General features: G+C 42.2%; 1 protein-coding gene across 1 annotated transcript in view; it reads right to left on the bottom strand.

Moving 5' to 3' along the window:
* SATB2 (SATB homeobox 2) overlaps positions 1-16,270 on the bottom strand; it is a 372,408-nt gene that overhangs the window by 300,701 nt on the left and 55,437 nt on the right. Inside the window, exon 3 of the mRNA XM_030210508.1 lies at positions 1,512-1,688. Coding sequence (XP_030066368.1) covers positions 1,512-1,688 — 177 coding nt within the window. The remainder of the gene's footprint in view (positions 1-1,511; positions 1,689-16,270) is intronic.

Here is a 16,270-nt window from a genome sequence, read left to right as displayed (position 1 = left end):
ACTGTGGTAACCAAGGTAATTCCTACGAGGATGGGGACATCTGAACAGTATTACCACAAGAACAAGGTATTACCATGGTAACAGAAATAATGATCACAGTTTTACCGCGGGGATGGGAAGCGTTAAAGCTGAAATGCCTCCAAAATGTCAGTGCAACGATTTGGAAGAACAGCTACTTAACAAATTCAGAAACTTGTAAGAATATTTTGTCATGTCGGCAAAGCAAGGAAATAGTTTGGCCTAAATTAAGTCAGCTGAATTTCACTAAAACCCAGCATGCGTGCCAGAGCAGGAAATCAGGGCAGATAGTGCAGCACAAAATATCACCACAGGAAGACTTCTGCTGGCGGGGCTTGTGAACCCCTGCCAGCCCAGGTATGTGGGGTTACAGCGGGGGTGGAAAGCACTGGGGAGGTGGGGCAAAATGCCCCCCCCCCCAATTTAGGCTCAGCCCCTCCCCCCCAACACACACACACACACACAATCGAGGTCTGGCTACGCCTCTGGCACATAGATTATCAAATACACTAATCTATGCATGAATTTATACAAAGGAATATATGCGCCTACTTCATGGAAGGTATAAATGTTGGCCTCTGCAAGCTAGGTGTGATTCTACCGTTTACATTAGTATTTTATAAAGACAAGCAGGCACCTACTTTTCTTTATAAAACTGACTTAAAATAGGCACCTACAAACACTTACCCTGGGCACCCCCTTGTAAAATCTCCCTCCACACGTACAGCCTTGGCAGTTTTTCAGCAGATTTAAAGTAACCATCTCAGATCTATAGAAGCAATGGCTGAATATCGCCACAATCGATACAGCCACTGGCGGTCAGCCTACGGCACATATATTCAGCACCAGCATTTTACAAAATACACTGTCAGCCGCAGCTCAGACATGTTTAGTTTAGCAAATACTTTATAGAGAAATGCCATACTTTATCATCCCATGAGAACAGTCCTCCCAGGGCTCAGTGCTACTTCTTTGCATGCAACAGTGGCAAATGGTCACGAAACAAGTAGTATATGTTAGTGATACAATGGGAAATCAATAGGATAATGTTAGTTTTTTTGCGTGTCAGAAAAGCAACATTTTCATTTTGTGAATAAGGCACAAAGCAAAGGCTCAAAATTGTTATCATTTTAGGGGGTTTGAGGAGAATATTTTCCAAAGCTCTCCCTAGAACCAGAAATGGCCTCAGAAAATGAACAAGATCTCCCGTGGGCAAGCCCTATTCAGTAATGTCTGCAGGGGCTGTCTACCTCCTGCTCTTTCCTCTTCTGAGTGACTGCCATGCTGTGCTGGGAAACAATCCCTGTTTTTGTTCCAAGAGTGCAAACATTGATATTTTCATAACACCTAACGCTTGAAGTGACCAGCACGCACTCCATCTCAGTGCCTGTGGTGGTTCTTCCTTCCTTGTTAGTGCAGGAGGCGTGGGACTGAAATATCAATTAAGGAAAGCCCCCTTCCCCTATCCTCTTGCACAGAGCAGCTTGCCATACCTTGTGCCTGCGCTGCAGAGCTATGTGAGTAGCCAAGAGCCAACAGCGCCGTCTCCACCAGCTGACTGAAGAGCACATCACGACGTACCAGCACAAACTCAGCGTGTTCTTCCCGGCTGTCATAGTCCACAGAGCTCTCCAGCTGCTCCACCACACAGAAGACAGGAATCATCAGCCCTGCATCCAAAACAAAACACATGCCATAAGAAAGACAGCGAGAGAGAGAGAGGACACAGTCACTACAGACCTGGAGCCAAGTGCCTGAAATATTAAAATGATTCCCAGTGATGTCAGATCTTCCACATGAGATGAGAGGACATTTAAGCATCTACACAAGTCAATCGGTGAATCATATCCTTCCCATCAGTAAAACACATGGAATGCAGAATTTAAAACAAATGGGACAATATTCAAAGTTATCCAGATAAATGGCATACTCAGGCCTATCTGCCCAGGATTTAGCTGTACTTTCCAGATAGTATCACTGAATATCCTTACAGACCACCTCAGCCGTTTACTGCTAGGCCAATCCAGGGTTAGGGCTTAGGCAGAGTTAGGAGTTATCCGGTTAGCGGTAATATTCAGTGTGCTAACCCAGACAATTATCTGGATAATGTTTGGACAATAAAAAGGCTATCATCACATTATATGGTTTGCTATCAGAACGGCGGTCATAATATCATCAATCACCACTGAATCTGGATATTCAGCGCCAGCTGCTATCCAAACACAGCACTGGATTTCCAGATTTCATTCAGGCATACGTAACCTGTGTTTGAAGAAAATGATGACCACAGTGGTCAAATACTGAGTCGAAAGTTTACTTAGAAAGTTTATAACCGTTCTACTGCTGATGAAGTACAGCAGAGTGAGCAGCCACCCTGTTCTCTTTCTAAAACACGTGGTCCCATTTTAGCCCTCAAAACCATCATGCTTCGAGAAATGAACTCAAAATTTGGCCAGAGTGAAACTAGAAGGGGGAGATTATGGTTCCATTGCCAGTGTCTTGATTCCAAGTTAATTCCATTAAACATATTCTTCTTAAAATGAATGTGCCTCAGCCATCCTATTCCCACACAGGGCCACAAGTTCACCCAGTTTTTGGGAGGAAACCCTTGGCTATTTCCAGAGCTACCAAGATACCCAGATCCAGGAGGGAGATTTTGGGCCAGTTCTGAATTGCTTCAGATAGACTGGAGTGGGAGTTGACGGCAACTTCAGTAGTTGGAACATAAGGACAGAGCTGGGCAGACTTCTATGGCCTATGTCCCAGAGACAACAAAGAAAGACCATGTTCAAGTATATAATGAACCACTCTGGGCCATCTCCATATCTGGATTTCCACCGTCCATCTTAGTCTCTCTTCCCTTTCCCTTTTCCTTCTTACCTTGTTCCTTCCCCCCTATCCAATGTAATTGCAATTGATTAATCTGTACATTGTAAACCACTTTCAGTCTGCTTTATGTGGAAAAAAGTGGGGTATAAATGTTCATAAATAAATAATATCACATTCATTGTTGAATGAATGTGACTGTTGGGCAGACTGGATGGAACATTCAGGTCTTTAACTGCCGTCACTTACTGTGTTACTATCCGGCTTATTTTCGAAAGAGAAGGGCGGCCATTTTTCGACACAAATCGGGAGATGGCCGCCCTTCTCTCAGAGGCGGCCAAATCGGCATAATCGAAAGCCGATTTTGGCCACATTAAACTGCTTCCCGTCGCGGAGCCGGCCAAAGTTCCCGGGGGTGTGTCAGCAGCGTATCGAAGGTGGGATGGAGGCGTGGTTAAGAGATGGTCAGCCTCGGCCGATAATGGAAAAAAAGAAGGGCATCCCTGACGAGCATTTGGCCGACTTCACTTGGTCCATGTTTGTTCATGACCAAGCCTCAAAAAGGTGCCCCAACTGACCAGATGACCAAAGGAGGGAATTGGGGATGACCTCCCCTTACTCCCCCAGTGGTCACCAACCCCCTCCCACCCAAAAAAATTATAAAACATTTTTGCCAGCTTCAAATGTCATACCCAGCTCCATGACAGCATTATGCAGGTCCCTGGAGCAGTTTTAGTGGGTACTGCAGTGCACTTCAGGCAGGCGGACCCAGGCCCATCCCCCCTACCTGTTACACTTGTGGTGGTAAATGGGAGCCCTCCAACCCCCCCCCCAAAACCCACTGTACCCACATGTAGGTGCCCCCCTTCATCCCTAAGGGTTATGGTAGTGGTGTACAGTTGTGGGGAGTGGGTTTTGGGGGGGATTTGGGGGGCTCAGCACACAAGGTAAGGGAGCTATGTACCAGGGAGCAATTTATGAAGTCCATTGCAGTGCCCCCTAGGGTGCCGGTTGGTGTCCTGGCATGTGAGGGGGACCAGTGCACTACAAGTGCTGGCTCCTCCCACAACAAAAATGCCTTGGATTTGGCCGTTTTTGAGATGGCCGCCCTCAGTTTCCATTATTGGGGAAAACCGAGGGCGGCCATCTCTAAGGTCGGCCTAAATGTTGGGATTTGGGTGCTCCCAGACCGCATTATAGACACAAAAGATGGGTGCCCATCTTGGTCGATTATGCGGTTGGCTCCGCCCCTTCCTGGCGCCATCCCCGGAGATGGCCACCCTTATAGATGGGTGTCCCTGTTCGATTATGCCCCTCTATGTTACTTTCCCTATCATGATATATAATGAGACCTGCAATACTGATTTCCATGGGTAGAATCAGAGACCAGAAAATCTACATTGTTTTGGGATGCAAGATTCAAACCAGGGCTGGCAAAAATCTGCCTCCTGGACCTGGATTACTTGGAAGTTCTGTATTCCTGGTGTTTGGACTTATATCCCAAGTGCATTCTGATATTTGCTTCTTCCATATCAATCAACAATGAAGGTACAAAATACATCAGACTGATAAAATACCAAGTGTTATGGCTTATGAAACCTGCAATCTCCACTTTCTATGCTGAAATATAGTACATATGTTGCTTCGGTTAAAGCTGTACTTTTAACCGAGGGATTTTTACACAATGTAGCCTCCAAGCAAAAAAACTATAGGTGTGCACATTTTTTAAAACAGGTTTAAAAGAAAATTCTCGGATTTCCCATAAAAATGCAAGTAAATGAAAATGTTCAGCTATTTGAATTAGCCGCATACATTTGAACAGATTTTGAATTTGTTGGTGTGTCTGAGTGGGAAAAGAAGGAGTTCATATAACAAGATAAAAATTGGAAGTGAATTTCACTATCCTAGTGGATCCCCTTCAAATCAATATCTGCCTCAGATTTTCCACAAGATCGCTCAAGAAAAGAAAAAGAAAAATAGCTTTTTCCAAGCCAAGATCCCCATTAGCCCTGAGTTGTTTGTACATCTCTACCCCCCTCTGTCTCCCCCCTTACAGTGAAAATGGGATGTAATGACAAGAAGAACAATTCACAGGTAAGAGAGAAGGGGCTGCAGTGCAGAGCTCCACCCCCTGTTTCTTACACAAGGACCTTACTCCTTGGCACTAGGGCTGCATGAGGTGATGTATGTGGACATTATCACTACCTTGTGGCCTCTAGCCAATAAAACAACAGTTCTAAAGCCAACACTTGTTCCAAGAGTCCAAACTCAACACTGACTGGGTTACACTTGCTGCTCCTCAACCGTAATGTCGCCATGGGCTGTGACTGCTAAATCAGGAACAGCAAACAGGGGAAACCTCCATGATAAGCAAAACAAACCAACAGGAGTAGAGGCTGAACAACAGACAAAGCCAACTCGGGAGATGGTGCTGGAAACATTTTATTGATTGCTAGTACAAAGGTCCTTTGTAAAAGCAATCAATACATTTTTCCAGCATCATCTACCGGGTTGGCTTTGTCTGTTGGTCAGCCTCTACTCCTGCTGGTCTGTGACTGCTAAATAACACTCATCCCTAGACTTGGATATGCTACTCCCAAAACAAGGCAGTGCACAAGATTGCATGTTCTGCTCACCTACACATTATCATACATGGCCGCAGATTATTGTTCTGATCTCTCTCCTGATAATGGTCAGCCAGTTAGTCTAGTTTCTTCTCAAAAATATCTCAGCATCATCTTAGATCAATAATTATCGTTTAAGGAACAAACTACATCACTGACAAAGGTTGCCTTCTACTATCTCCACCAGTTTTGTATTATGCAACCACTCTTAAATAAAACGTCACAGAAAACATTGCTTTATGCTTTTATTATTTCTTGACTGGACTACTGTAATGCTGTTTATTCTGGTCTCCCAGCAACTTTGCTACGCCACTTGCAAACTGTATAGACTACAGCTCTCCAAGTTCTCGCTCATTCTTGGCGTTATGAACGTATAACTCCGCTTTTCATTCATTATCATTGGCTTCCTATAATTTATCATATTTGGTTTAAGATTCTGATCCTTACATTTAAAGCTCTTCACAACAGTACTCCATCCTACCTAGCAACTCTTATTACACTTTATACTCTACGTTGATGCCTTCAATCTTTGAATGATCAGCGTCTCTGCATTCCATCTCCTAGGACTGCTTTGCTTGTATAGCGTCATCCATATGGAATGCCTTACCATTCCAAGTGAGACTCTAACTATTCTACACCAAATTTTGCACAGCTTTTAAAACACAACTTTTCAGAAAATGTTTGGCAGCATTTTAACAACTTGTAGCAATGTACTGAGAGTCCACTGACCTTTTTATTTTCTTTTTTACCTCTCTTTGGGGCCCTTTTACACAGGCACATAAGGGCCTACACACATGCAGCGTGTGTCAAATTGGCATTACCGCCCAGCTATCATGTACACCTAGTGGTAATTCTGAGTTTGACACGTGCCAATATGTGTGGTAGAAAATAATTTTCTACCATGGAAGCGTTCTTGGTGGTAATCAGAAGTTGGCGCGCACTGGACGATTACTGCATGGGTAACGCGTGAGCCTTTATCACTAAGTCAATGGGTGGCATTAAGGGCTCAAGCTATAAATAGATGCACGCTGGTTTTAATTTTGCCGCATATCCATTTCACGGCCCAACCCCCCTCCCTTTGAAATGGTCCAGAGTGGGTCCAAAACACGTACCCACACTACCACAGGCCACATTTTGGCACATCTTTGTAAAAGGGTCCCTTTTTTTCATTTGGAATAATTGTTCACTATCCTATGATTTTTTGGCAGCTGTTTCCTACTGTATTTTAATTAACTGCATTTGATTGTAAATCGTCATGTGATGTTTCCAGGAATGGCGATATAGCAAATTGAAATAAACCATGAACCATAAACCATAAAGCAAAAGTGCACATACTCTCTTGTCCCTCCTCATATCTTAGTCTTTCATTTTCTTCTTCTTTTCTTTTTCTTTTTAGTATTGCACATTGCTTTGCTATGCTATTAATGCTAATGGCAGTATATCAGCTCTTGTATAATAAATAAGATAATTAATCCTACATTAATGCAGCACATGTGACTACAAATTTTAAGATGTACATTTACTAAAAAGCACTACTGCATTACCACACACAAATGCATTAATGCACTAAGGTGATTTGCTGCCACTTACACACTGCCACAAAAATGTAATTATTCTATATAATTTATGCGTTTAAATGCCCAGGGCACCCAGTTTTAGAAATTAGGATACTGTACAGATTTAGCTCCTTGAGTTTTATTTCATAAGGATTTGGGTGCAGATTAGAGGCAGTTCACAGCAGAGCTAGTTCATCTTGGAAGTACAGCCTGCAGACCTGGACAATACTCCAGATGAGGTCTCACCATTATCACCTTCTTTTCTGAACTGGTTATACTCTACCTCTCCCTATGCAAGTTACATTCCTCTGGTCACAACCATGTCGAACTGTTTTGCAGCTTTGAACATCAGGTATAAATGGAGGAGTAGCCTAATGATTAGAGCAGCAGGCTGGGAGCCTAGGGAGCCTGGTTCAAAACCCATATTGGCTCCTTGTGATCTTGGGCAAATGACTTAGGGGTCTTTTTACTAAGCTGCGCTAAAAAGTGGCTTAAGCACACCCTTGCATGGGTCTCTCCCATTTGCTAAAGCCATTTTTAGTGCAGCTGGAAAATGGCCGATTTTCCAAATTAATGGCCATGCACTAATTTTGCCATTAGCATATGGCTATTAAAAAAGATTAGCGTGCGAGCCCATACCACCACCTATTTTGTAGACGGAAAGTGCTCATGTGCTAATCACATGCTATATTCAAGTGTACAGCGCTGCGTATGTCTAGTAGCGCTATAGAAATGATAAGTACTAGTAGTAATCATTTATTATATGGGAATGCAGATGCATTAACTAATTAGCATAGAAATGCCCACTCTCTGCCCCCTAGACACGCCCCCTGCAAAAAAAGTTTTTAATGTTTTTAGCGTGCAGTTTGCACGCACACACTGCAAAATTACCGTGAGATGCCTCAGCACGTCCCAATGTAAACCCTTTTCATCTGTGGTAAGCACAGCTTTGTAAAAGAACCCTTTAACCCACCATTGCCTCAGGTACAAACTCAGACTGTGAGCCCTCCAAGGACAGAAAAATATTTACTGTTCCTGAATGTACACCAATTTGATGGCCCACAGTATATAAGAAATTATAATAAATAAATGATGACCTTTAAATCACCCTCCTCTTTGAAGTACAGTAATATCTCCTCAATCTTTTAGATTTCTGCACACTAAGGGCCCTGTTTACAAAGATGTGCTAACATTTTTAGCATGCACTAAAAATTAGTGTGCACTAACTGTGTAGACACCCATAGGAATATTATGGGCATCTACACAGTTAGCACGTGCTAAAAACGCTAGCTGCCTTTGTAAACAGGGCCCTAAGGGAATAATTCTATGAAAAGGGCATCGACATTTAGGAGCCCTTTTACTACGGTGTGTAGGTGCCTATGCATGTACAGCATGCATAAAATTAGAACTACTGCCCGGCTACCATGTGCCCCAGGCGGTAATTCTAATTTTTACGCACATACGATACATGCAGCAGAACATATTTTTTATTTTCTACCGCATGGCGCTCACCGGGTGGTAATCGGCAGTGTACGTGTGCTGATGATTACTGCCTGGTTAACACATGAGACCTTACTGCTAAGTCAATGGATGGTGGTAAGGTGTCAGGCCCAAAATGGACACACCACCAATTTTAATTTTGCCGCACGTCCATTTTTGGCCAAAAAAAGAGGCCTTTTTTGCAGGCGTGCCTAAAAATGGACCTGCACGTGTCCAATACACGTGCCTACACCAGCACAAGCCATTTTTCGGTGCAACTTAGTAAAAGGGCCCCTTAGGCGCCAACAGGCCAATATTCAGCACTATTTAACTGACCAGCTATCCGTGAATATTCAGCAGGGATAGCCAACTATCTCCCGCTGAATATTTATGGTCAATGCATAGCAGCTAACTGGTTATATCGCATCATATAACCAGCAAACTGTGAATATTCAGCATATCACCAGCTACGTTTGGTGGCCAAACTGGTCCGCCCATATAGCAGGCCTATCTTTGGTCACAATCCTGCTTATATTCGAAGGAGATTGCTGGCCATCTTCCGACACAAATCGGGAGATGGCCGAACATCTCCTAAAGCCGGCGGAATCGGTATAATCGAAAGCCAATTTTGGCCGGCTCCAACTGCTTTCCGTCGCAGAGCCGGCCAAAGTTAAAGGGGGTGTTTCCACAGGGTATGGAAGGCGGGATGGGGGCTTTGTTAAGACATGCCCGGCTTCAGCCGATAATGGAAAAAAGAAGGCCAGCTCTGAGGAGCATTTCGCCGGCTTCACTTGGTCCATTTTTTTTTTAGGACCAAGTCTCAAAAAAGTGCCCCGATTGACCAGATGGCCACCGGAGGGAATCAGGGATCACCTCCCCTTACTCCCCCAGTGGTCACCAACCCCCTCCCACCCAAAAAATCACTTTTTTGCCAGCCTCTATGCCAGCCTGAAATGTCATACCCAGCTCCCTGACAGCAGTATGCAGGTCCCTGGAGCAGTTTGTAGTGGATGCAGTGCACTTCAGGCAGGTGGATCCAGGTCCATCCCCCCCCCCCCCCCCCCACCTGTTACACTTGTGGTGGTAAGTGTTGAGCCCTCCAACCCCCCTAAAACCCACTGTACCCATATGTAGGTGCCCCCCCTTCACCCATAAGGGCAATGGTAATGGTGTAGAGTTGTGGGGAGTGGGTTTTGGGGGGGATTTGGGGGGCTCAGCACACAAGGTAAGGGAGCTATGCACCTGGGAGCTATTTTAATTTTTTTTTTAATTTTTAGAAGTGTCCCCAAGGGTGCCCGGTTGGTGTCCTGGCATGTGAGGGGGACCAGTGCACTACAAATGCTGGCCCCTCCCACGACCAAATGCCTTGGATTTGACCGGGTTTGAGATTGCCAGCATCGGTTTCCATTATCGGCGAAAACCGTGCCGGCCATCTCAAACCCAGCCATCTCTGACATTTGGCTGGCCCCAACCGTATTATCGAAACGAAAGATGGCCGGCCATCTTTTTCGATAATACGGTTCGGGACCGCTCTTTGCGGCGCCAGCCATATAGATGGCCGGTGCCATTCGATTATGCCCCTCAATATTAACCACCCAGCGCTGAATATTAAATAACCGGTTAACTTTAAGCCATCGAAAAAATCCCCAGATATTCAATGCCAACCATCGGAAATGGCCCAGCATTCAATATCGGGGTTTAATGTTGACATCGGGTGGACCGCATGCTGCCCGGCGCCTGCAGAATATTGGCCGGCAAGAACACACATAAATGACCAGAATATCAGTATATATAGGTATATGTGAGCACATAAATTCATAAATGCTAATATTCCAGCTATAAACTGGTGCTTAAATGTCATGGCAAGTAGTTTAAAGGTGGGCCTACATATTTATTTATTGGTCATTGTGCAGTACAGTTTCAGGAGTTGCACAGTTGAAGCACAGTCAACAATGACATTGCTAGCAACAAGAAAAAGAGATGAGGGGATGTCATAATACAACAACTGAAACCAAGAAAAAATTATGCATCAGTGATTAGACGATACTGTCTAGCTTAGAATGTTTTCATGCCCTCAGCCTCCCCCCCCCCCCCCCCCCCCACCAGCAAACATTACATCAGATCTAGATGGATCTGGTGAAAGAGCCAGATTTTTCATCTTTCTTTGAAATTTGGAAAGGAACTTTCCATACACAAGTCCAAGGGAAGAGAATTCCATAATGTTGGAGCCAAATAATAGAAAGCAGCCTGAAGGGTAGAGTCTAGCCAAATTACAGAATGAGGAAGGACTGCTAAAAGATGCTCTTGGGAAGACCGCAAAGATTGAAAGAGTCTGTATGCAATAAGTAACAAATAAAAGTAAAAAGGCAATCCTGAGTAGAATGCCCAACGGATATGAGTATAGATTTTAAACTTTATGCAATAGGAAAGGGTGAACCAGTGGTACTCAAAAAGCTGTGGAGTGACATGATCACTACAGTTAGCATTTACAAAGCAATTTGATGTCAGTGTTTTGGACAAATTGGAGGTGCATCAAACTGTAAGAAGGAATGTCTGCTAACAGTGAATTGCAATAGTCATGGCAATTCAAGGCCAAGGCATGAAGCAAACTCTTGATAGCCTTGGTGTCCAGCAAAGATCAAAGAGGTTGCTATTCCATAGAGCATAAAAAGACTTCCTTACCAGCAGCGACATTTGGAGTGCAATAGATAGAGAAATGCTGAGAATGACTCCTAAAAATCACACGGAGGTTTTCAAGGGACCTGTAGTATACTTCACCCATTGAACTCCTCTCCTTGTATTTACACTCTACGGGTCAGATTCTATATAAGGCACCTACAAATTTGTGCAGTAAACATTTCCAGCTAAGCATATTCTATAAGTGGCACCTAGATTTAGGCGCGGTATATAGAATATCCCAGAGCCTAAAACTATGTGCCTCCATTTATAGCAGCGAAAACATGGTGTAAATCCATGCACATAGATTTACATGCACTGGGTCATATTCTATAAATAATGTGTGTAAATTTTGGAACTCCCACAAAATGCCCATTTCCTTGCCCACACCCACACCCACATCCCTTTTGAATTGCACACAATAGAACTTAGGCGCAGTTCATTACAGAAACACTTAGTGAGTTGTGCGCATAAATTCTAATTATTGCCAATTAGTGCTCATTATTGCTTGTTAGGTGCTGTTATCAACAATGATTAGTTTGTTAAGTCAATTAAGTTACATGCGTTGTTATAAAATATGCTTAGATTTCAGCATGGAACACTTGGCGCGCTATATAAAATCCGGCAGTATTCCACTTACACACATCCTTACAGAATCAGTCACTTTGCTACCATTTGTGTGCTTAAGTATACACTTAGCCGCAAACATACTGGTATTCTATACATTTACATTCACAAGAGGTGCGTAAATGCAGCCACCCAGCTATAGAACTTCACTTGTAGGTGCTTGAGGTGATATCTAACTGTTATACTTTTCAATCATACATAATTTGGAGGTGGAAAGTACAAGAGAAAGGGAAAGTTGGCAATTTTCAATTGGAAATGTGTGGGAGACAATTCATTCTATGGAGTATATGGATCTAGCGCATTGTGTCCCAATCCTTTTGTACCTGTGACCCCCATGATTGCAGCTAAATACAATTGTGTGAGCTCCTGGAGGTGCAGAATAATGATGTACCTATGGAGAGCTGACCCCCAAAACAGGTGTTGTGAACCATTCATGGTCCCATCCCACATTTGAGGAAGCTCTGATCTAGGGGAACTTAACAACTATGTTGATAACCTACAATAAGTGTTAAATGCTCTCTCATACTTCTCAGATCTAAGTGATCTTTCTTATGCTTGTTTATACCATGCAACAGTTCTTCCCTTCCATATATAAAAAGATAAAAATTGAGGATGCGGGTTAAGATTTGTAGAAAAACATTGAAGGTCTATGATGTGGTTACTGCTATTATCTCAGGATTTTGCATGTGACAGAAACGTAGGATGGTATTTTTGACCTTCTATTAATAAATGCCTCCTGAAATTAATAAATAAATATATTGTATCTCCAGAATCAGTGGCCCAATTCTCACAAAAGTTTGTATCTGGGTATTGGGTATGTTGTTGTTAAGTGCTGTCAAATCAAAGTTGACTCACGGTGACCCTATGGATAGTTGTCCTGAGCTGTGTTCAGTCTTCAGTCAGGCAGCTAATTTTTGATAGAGGATCATCCACAGCTACTGTTATTCTTATTGGGTATAATTGGTCTTTACTTGGGATGACTGAAATATTGGTAACTCAGCAGTCACTGACAGTTTACATGACAATGCAACAGTTTCAATCACTATCCTGTCTGTCCCATTGTATTTCCTACTAAAGGACCCTTTTACATGTTAAAGTGTTTTGCAGTAGTTTCCCAGTTAGTGAACATTAAACTGCACGTTAGCTATTTTAAAAAATATATTTAAAAGACCTTTATAAATTAAAATATATATATATATATATATATATATATATATATATATATATATATATATATATATATATATATATATATATATATATATTTGCATTAGAAAGGTAGTCCAAACAAAAGCTAAGTACTGACGTACACATGTACATTAGCAGTTCAAGCATAGCCGCAATTCCTGCATGATCATTTGTGCAACTTGTGTTTCTATGAAAGTGAAATAATCGTTGGTAAGATCTCCGATGAAGGCATAAGTGCCGAAACTTGGCCAAGTTGGGCAATGTCCAATAAATTGTTTTGTAGTGAACCTTGAGCTTGCTGCTTCTCCGAACTACCTCTGCATTGTGTTGCTGCTTGTATTGAGTCTGTTTTGTTGCTCCAAACCTTTTTTAACCCCAGGTACACTAACTGTCATTACCACATCCTCCGGCAACGACTTTCAGAGCTTAACTATTCTTTGAATGAAAAAATATTTCCTCTATTTGTTTTAAAAGTATTTCAATATAATTGAATTTAGTGTCCCCCAGTCTTTGTACTTTTTGAAACAGTGAAAAATCGATTCTACTTGACACAAGATTTTGTAGAACTCAATCATATCCCCTCTTAGCCATCTTTTTTCCAAGCTGAAGAAGCCTAACCTCTTTTGCCTTTCCTCATATGGGAGGAGTCCCATTCCCTTTATCATTTTGGTTGCTCTTCTTTGAACCTTTCTAATTCCACTAAATCTTTTTTGAGATACGGCAACCAGAATTGAATGCAATACTCAAGGTGAGGTCGTACCATGGAGCGATACAGAGGCATTATAATATTCTTGGTCTTATTTTGCATCCCTTTACTAATAATTCCTAGCATCCTGTTTGCTTGTTTGGCCACTGACACACTTTGGGCAGAAGATTTCAGCGTTTTGTCTACAATGACACCTAGATCTTTTTCTGGGGTTAGTGAATGGGAAAGCCCTGCGTTAGCACACACTAGGCCCAAATTTCAGTGCACCTTACAAAAAAGGGTCACTAAGGGGCCCTTTTACTAAGCTGTGCTAAAAGGTGGCCTGTGCTATTACTAGCATGTGGGTTTCCCACATGCTGAGGCCACCTTTTAATGCGGGGGTTAAAAGGAAACTTTTTGTATATCGGCAATAATGGCCACACGCTAATTTTTCCACTAGTGCACGGCAATTAGCGTGTGAGCCCTTAACTACACCTATTTTCTAGGCAGTAAATGTTCACGCGCTAATCGCCTGCTGACATGCTCAGTCTTCATCCCCACACCCCCAGGATTCACAAATGCCAAAACTATCGCTGGATGCCTCAGCGTGCCCCGCAGTACAAATTTTTAACCTACAGTTAACATGTGTTAGTGGTTACTGCAGCTTGGTATAAGAGTTCCTAAAATATTTCCAAGCAATGCTATAGAATGGTATCAAAAATCACTACCTCAGAATTAGCAGAAAATGTATAAATACAGCAAACAGGTATATCATATAGCGTACATCATGTTTTTATAAACAGCACACAACTCCTGCATGCTATATTCGTGAATGCATTTTTACTAAGACACGCTAATTGCAAAATTAGAGTATTAGTTTTTAAGGCTTTTTCTTTTTAGGTTTTTTTGCAGGTTTTGTGCACTATTAATGCCTCTAAGAACCTAAAAAGAAAACCCCTTAAAAACAAATGTGTTGGTTTTGCAATTAGCGTGTCTTCGAAAAGTAAACTGGTATAGCACATGTTATGGGTCAGATTCTATATATGGCACCTAAAAAATCACCACCAAAACACCCTCATAAACGGAATTCTATAAGACGCGCCTAAAGTTCAGAACTGTTTATAGAATACACATTTAAGCGGAAAGTCACGTGTAAATTTAGGCATGGTCATTTGCACTAACAGAAATGTGGTACAAATTTCCATGCCTAAATTTACGTGCAAAGCACCATTATTCTGTAATTATGCACATAACTCAAAGCCATGCCCCCATTCTGCTCCAAAATGCCCATGACTCTCCCATTTCTGAACCCCTTTTTTGGACCGTGTATACATTTTAGACGCGGATCCTGTGCCTAACTGTACGCAAGTTGGTCCCAATTAAATCTATTTATTGCCAATAATTGCTTGTTAAAAAGCCAATTACTGGCACTGATTGGCTTGTTATTCAATTAAATATCACGTGAAATCGAGAACATGCCTAAATTTGCACATGCAAATCTCGGTGACCATTATAGAATCAGGAGATATAAGTGTGGTTGCTTTATACCTATTTATTTTTACACAGACACATAATTTGCAAGCGTTATTCATGTGGGCTTGTTATCCGCTGGATTCTATATATTGCACCTAGCATTCCGTGCCAAAATCCAAGCGTTTTCTATAACAATGCACGTAACTTAATTGGCTTAACAAGTCAATCAGCATTTTTAACAGCACTAACAAGCAATAATGAGCACTAATTGGCAATGATTAGAATTTACACACACAGCTTAGTAAATGTATTCTGTAACGCACAGCACCTAAATTCTAATGCGTGGAGCCAAAAACAGGCATGGTTATAGGCAGAGAAAAGGATGTTTAATAGGCATTCCAAAATTTACATGCACAGTTATAGAATATGCCCCTCTGCGCTTAAATCTATGCGCTGATATTCGCGACATGTTTCCCTTGGTGTAAATGGATGCACATAATTCTAAGCACTGTGATATCAATTAAGCGTATTCTAGGCACTCTTTATACAGTAATTTCTTTGCACACACCTATATTATTTGGCTGTTTTTTAAAAAAAGTTTTGCTTTACTTGTACCGGGGCCCTTTTACTGAAGTTAGTGTATGCTAACTGAATTAGTGTGTGCTAAATGTTAAGAAGCTACAGGGCTTCTTAGCATTCAGCGTGCACTAAGCTTTAGTAAAATTTGATGAGCTCCTCACTCTAAGGAAACGGATGCTACCAGTGGTGTGCCACATGGTTGGTTCTTGGGCCAGTTCTCTTTAACATTTTTGTAAGCAATATTGCTGAAGGGCTGACTGGTAAAATTTGCCTCTTTGTGGATGATACCAAAATCTGCAATAGGGTAGATGTGTGATGGTGTGGATAATATGAGGAAGGGCCTAGCAAAGTTTAAAGAAAGGTCCAGAATTTGGCAGCTAAGATTTAATGCTAAAAATGCAGGGTCATGCACTTGGGCTGCAAAAACCCAAGAGAACAGTACAGTTTGGGGGTGAAAAACGTTTGTGCATTAAAGAGGAGCAGGATTTGGGTGTGATGCTCTTAAGGTGGCCAAACAGATAGAAAAGGCAACGGTGAAA

This window comes from Microcaecilia unicolor, chromosome 7 (genome assembly GCF_901765095.1).
Source record: "Microcaecilia unicolor chromosome 7, aMicUni1.1, whole genome shotgun sequence".
Classification (NCBI taxonomy): domain Eukaryota; kingdom Metazoa; phylum Chordata; class Amphibia; order Gymnophiona; family Siphonopidae; genus Microcaecilia; species Microcaecilia unicolor.
The sequence above is the reverse complement of the archived record's forward strand: the minus strand, read 5'-3'. Positions and strand labels throughout refer to the sequence as shown.